Here is a 5,860-nt window from a genome sequence, read left to right as displayed (position 1 = left end):
TAGCGAGCAGCGTTCATCGTCCATTTCTCTGGTTGTCTTTATTCCTGATGTCACCAGACCCACAAGTTTCTTCCTCGACGAGGATTGACGTGAGTCTGCATAAATTCTGCTTGGTTCTTCCTGTCCTCGTCCCTTTGTGACCTCCTCCGCCTTTTCGACCATATCCATTGTGAATTCCAACATCCACTCGATCCCAGGAAGCTTTCCCCACTTCCTTTTGTATTTATGCGCCTTATCCACGTAGTCGTCCCTCATCTTTCCCTTGAACCTCTCAGCTAACGTGCTTATTGATTCATACGTGTCAATCTGACGTAGTTCTCCCAAGACCTTCAAGTTCCTCACGCAATTCCCCAGTTCGTCTGAGAACTGTTGGAGGCCCTTTGCGTCACTTAGTCTCACAGTTGGACCTCGTAGGGCCTTCTTTATTAGCTGGCAAACGTAAGTGTGCTTATTGCCGTGACGTTTCTCTAATATGTCCAAAGCTTCCTTGTACCCGGCTTTGGGATCTTGAATTTGCAAACATCCCCGCAAAGCGTCCTTAGCGGGCCCAGCGTAGGCAGCGAGAAGTGTCTCTAATTTCAAGGTATCAGGTATCTGCGCCACCCCAACGTGTCGCTGAAAGACTCGCTTGAACTCCCAGTATTCACTACAAGTTCCTCCACTGAACTTCGGCGTTGGCCTTTGGGAGAACCTCATATTCTCTAGCAGTTCTCTCACCCAAACCTCGGACCTCGGTGGGTCGTCCCTTTTGTCTTTCATCAAAGGTAGTGGTTTCGGCGAACTAGCTTGATGTTCGGAAGTACTTCCGCGCTCCCCCTGGTGAGATGTTCCCGGCTCTGCGGTTAAGGTGAGCGCCGGGAGTCCTCTTGGAGTATATAACGTTTCTTCGTTAGTTTCAATTACAGAGGAAAGTTTAGTCTCTGGTGGTGATAAACACCTTTCCGCGATCTTCTGTGCTGCCCTTGCCTTGTAGTTGATTCATACCTTCGGTGACGTTTTGCATCATCGCTGTCATGTGAGCGAACATTTGCTGCATTTGTTGGTATTGCTCACATAATTGTTCTTCGATTCCTTTGACAGGTGGTTCCTTTCTCTTCTCGGGAGACAGGTTTACGGTAGACGGGTTTATCTCACGCTGCCTTGGCGAGGTGGGTGAGACATCTGTCTCTATGTCCACAGTGTCTCCTTGTTCTACGCCGGACACGCTCCCCACTTCTGACTTATTCTCTTTCCCGTCCATGACTGTCCGAACAGCAAGCGTAATCTGTCTTGCTCGATATGTGTATGCAGTAACGCTTAGTATCAGGTGCCCACGATCGCAGATATCACACAATTGGAGTTGATGTCACACAGACGCGTGCCATGCGCACGAGTGATGTCACACACGAGCGAAGTCCCTCTAAACACGTGACGAGCAATACCCACGAGTGATGTCACACAAACACGACCACAGTGATGTCACGCACGAGCGACGATGTCACACTAACATGGCCACAGTGATGTCACACACGAGCGATGTCCCTCAAACACGTGATGTGCAATACGCACGAGTGATGTCACACAAACACGACTACAGCGATGTCACACACCAGCTACGATGTCACACTAACACAACCACAGAGATCCACAATCAATGTAGGGACTCGTTACACAACTGATGTCACAAACACTACTGCGGCGCCCTTACTTGTACAACGTTACGGCTTGTCACAACCTTCGTTGTTATTTCTTAATTACACACACACATGCTTATATATACATATATACATACATGTACATATAACCTGAATGTTGTACACACTTAATCCACAAATCCCTTTCATTTATGTATTTCTTCATGGTTCCTTATCATCATTGTTTGATATACTATGGTGTCACTAGTATAGGAAGATCAGCTGTTAGTTATAATCACTTGCGTGCGTGTCCGAGCGAACGCTAACTACCAGTCCGCCCAGACCAAACATTACGACACTGTCCAGGTATTTAAGACACTTCACTCAAACACAGAGCACTCGCTATCACTGCCTCGCTGCTGACGACGCACGTGATCCACCCACTGTGGGTGGGTGGGTGATCCACCCACTATGGGTGGGTGGGCGATCGACGAGCCTATGCTCTCCCACGCTGAACTCCGGCGTTGGTCCTTCGACAGTCCTCCCGTATACGTTTTGACTGTTAACGCTCATAGGAGCGTTATTGGTTTGTTGCTGGAGAAATAAACCCTCAACGTTGACGCGTACCATATTATTCGGTCAAAACCTGTTAAAGAACATTTCTCATATAACAAATGCTGTTATCTCAGGACACATATTATGAAATACAATCAATATACAGTACATAGCCTGTTAACATCTTAAATATAACTCGCATGTTATAACTATTGATACAGGAGACAATTGGTAAAATATGATCAAATTGCAGTACACACATATACTTATTAAAGTTATTTAGAGTTTCTTAGCAGATTCTAATACTTCACGATCACTCACGTTTTAGGGTCTAGTGGTCTGAACCAACGTGTTGTCTGTCCTGTAGAAATCAGTAGACTACCCTCGAGGGCAATCTCATCCCGGAGGCGAGGGCCATATGTTTTCCTATTGAAACACCTCAGCAGATTGGTCAACAAATTCGTTGTCAACACTATATCTCTTATCTCATCCACTCTCTCTCTCTCTCTCTCTCGCCTAGTTTATCTTATTATGGTTATCCCTCTCTTTCTCTCTCTTCTAGCTTATCTAACTGTGGCGGTAACAGCCTCTTTGTAGCTCAGTTTCTTGTCGAGTCACGCCTTGACTATCCTGCATTCCTCCTTCCATTTCGGGCAGGTCCGATCGGTGGAGGAGTGTGGGCCGCCACAGGCAGCGCATTTTTTTACTGTGTTGGGGCAGACCGTGTAGCAGTGTCCGGGGTTGCCGCACAGGGAGCAGGTGTCCTCCTGCGCCTCACACTTGCTGACAGTGTGTCCGTAGTGCTGGCATTTATAACAGCGTTTCGGTCTGCAGTAGGGCTTGACTGGCACAGTTACCCACGCCAGTTGAGCCTCCTTGGGTAAGGTTGTATGGTGTCCGATGAGGGCAGTGGTGTCGGACAGCTTCTTCACAACTTGGAGTTGCCCCTTGAGGAGCTCACTCAGCTCTGCTTGGTCCACGTGGGCAACTTCGGCGTGGGAGATTACTCCCAGCTTCAGGTTGTCCCACTTGTAGGCAATCATTTTAAATGGAATGCCGTTGATGTCTGGGATCTCCGCGAGCTGTACGGGCATACCCTTCTCGGCGAAGGTGATCTTGATGTCACCATGGAGCTTCAGTCGTTCCACCTTGGTGACCCCCACGATCTCATTAGTTTCAAAGAACTTCTTGAGAACTAGGAGGTTTAATTTCTTGGGGCAGGTCGGCGTATCCGGACGTATCCTCGCCACGTTATCAAACTCGTAACCGTTCATGGTGAGAGAGGGTTAGAGTGTGACTGCGTACAGCATGACATAATGCCATGAAATACTAGTGACAGGGAGAAGGAGGTTCAGGGGAAGAATAAAGGGAGGAATGAAGTGAATTTTAGGAGGAGAGAATAGGTGCAGTGGCTAAACACCGCTTGCGTGAGGGAGTGTAAGTTGGAGGCAGCAGCAACTCGCCCGGACGCGGCCAGGAGGCGACAGGACTGAGCCAGGCTAGCTTCAGGTGCGTGTTGGGTTGGGCCATGGATTCTCAGTGCTTGGTCGGCTAGATTGTGTGTGTTGTTTTCTTGTGTGGAGGAAATGTCTTGGTATTCTTCTTAGCTTGATAAAGATTTTCTTCTAACTCTCCTCCTCTTCTTGCTCTCTTGGAGTGTCCATTCGTTCGTGTTTGGGTCTTGTTGTTCGTCTTCCTCGAGTCTTAAGTCCTCATAGGTGTGGAAGAAGTCGGAGATGGTGAGGTTGACCACGTGGGCTTCAGCTCCACGGGCCTCGTGGTGTTCTTGATTCTGTGTGGCGGGTGTCTTTTCTTGTGTTTTCTTTTCTTGATTTTTCTTTTCTGCTGGTTTTTTCTTGTCTTGGGAGCGTACAGCAAGGAGGGCCTCTTTGTAGCTCAGTTTCTTGTCGAGTCTCGCCTTGGCTATCCTGCATTCCTCCTTCCATTTCGGGCAGGTCCGATCGGCGGAGGAGTGTGGGCCGCCACAGGCAGCGCATTTTTTTACTGTGTTGGGGCAGACCGTGTAGCGGTGTCCGGGGTTGCTGCACAGGGAGCAGGTTTCCTCCTGCGCCTCACACTTGTTGACAGTGTGTCCGTAGTGCTGGCATTTGTAACAGCGTTTCGGTCTGCAGTAGGGCTTGACTGGCACAGTTACCCACGCCAGTTGAGCCTCCTTGGGTAAGGTTGTATGGTGTCCGATGAGGGCAGTGGTGTCGGACAGCTTCTTCACAACTTGGAGTTGCCCCTTGAGGAGCTCACTCAGCTCTGCTTGGTCCACGTGGGCAATTTCGGCGTGGGAGATTACTCCCAGCTTCAGGTTGTCCCACTTGTAGGCAATCATTTTAAATGGAATGCCGTTGATGTCTGGGATCTCCGCGAGCTGTACGGGCATGCCCTTCTCGGCGAAGGTGATCTTGATGTCACCATGGAGCTTCAGTCGCTCCACCTTGGTGACCCCCATGATCCCATTAGTTTCAAAGAACTTCTTGAGAATTAGGAGGTTTAATTTCTTGGGGCAGGTCGGCGTATCCGGACGTATCCGCGCCACGTTATCAAACTCGTAACCGTTCATGGTGAGAGAGGGTTAGAGAGTGCGTACAGCATGACATGAAATGCTAGTGACAGTATGAGGGCTTGAGCTATCACCATTTTATAAGGGCCTGTGTGTCAGTAACAATTCCTTTTACTCTCATACTTATTACCATTGGTAGTGTGACGAGAGGAGGCTCGTGGGTAGATGTAATGATAGTACCAAGTAATAGGGAAGAAATAACGGTAAATACTGTAGGTAAATAATAGACACAATTTACAAATACAAAATTTATTTAAACATTAATATGAAATTAGGAGAAAGAATTTATATGTACCAACAGACGAAATCTAGTACTAGGCCCTCAGGCTCAACATACTCACACCATTACTGGGTGGACATACTCAATAACACTCACAACCCTACTGGGTGGACATACTCAATAACACTCACAACCCTACTGGGTGGACATACTCAATAACACATAACTCTTATAGTCACTTAGCACCATAAAGACCAGGGCAACTGCCACTACAACACTCAGTCGTCAGGAGTGATACTCAAGCAACAGCCATGGGGTCCAGCCACCATGGAGTACTTTCCGACGAACTCTGAAGATCCCAGTGGATTAACTCCACCACACAAATAGCCCTACTGAGTTAGACACTCATCCACTAATGATGGGGGCTGGTAGTGGTGTGTGACTTGGTGATCCGGGGTCACCTCGCAGGCCGAGCGTTAGGGCCAGACGAGCCAGCTATGGGGGCCATAGGTAGTCTGAAGTGTCTGTTTCTGTGTTGGGGCAGACCGTGTAGCGGTGTCCAGGGCTGCCACACATGGAGCAGGTGTCTTCCTGCGCCTCACACTTGTTTACAGTGTGTCCATAGTGCTGGCATTTGTAACACCGTTTCGGTCTGCAGTAGGGCTTGACTGGCACAGTTACCCACGCCAGTTGAGCTTCCTTGGGTAGGGTGGAGTGGTGTCCGATGAGGGCAGTGGTGTCGGACAGCTTCTTCACAACTTGGAGCTGCTGCTCCTTGAGGAGTTCACTCAGCTCTGCTTTGTCCATGTGGGCAATTTCGGCGTGGGAGATTACACCCAGCTTCAAGTTGTCCCACATGTAGGCAAACATTTTAAAAGGAATGCCGTTGATGTCTGGGAT

General features: G+C 48.7%; 1 protein-coding gene across 1 annotated transcript; it reads right to left on the bottom strand.

Moving 5' to 3' along the window:
* Positions 1–211: 211 nt before the first annotated feature.
* On the bottom strand, positions 212–759 carry LOC121878259 (the record flags this gene model as incomplete). The annotated part of the gene is made up of 1 exon (XM_042384348.1): positions 212–759. A coding segment is annotated over exon 1 (548 nt), but the record flags the coding sequence as incomplete, so codon positions are not given.
* Positions 760–5,860: the final 5,101 nt, after the last annotated feature.

The sequence above is a fragment of the Homarus americanus genome, unplaced genomic scaffold, assembly GCF_018991925.1.
Source record: "Homarus americanus isolate GMGI-L3 unplaced genomic scaffold, GMGI_Hamer_2.0 scaffold36594, whole genome shotgun sequence".
In the NCBI taxonomy this organism is placed as follows: domain Eukaryota; kingdom Metazoa; phylum Arthropoda; class Malacostraca; order Decapoda; family Nephropidae; genus Homarus; species Homarus americanus.
The sequence above is the reverse complement of the archived record's forward strand: the minus strand, read 5'-3'. Positions and strand labels throughout refer to the sequence as shown.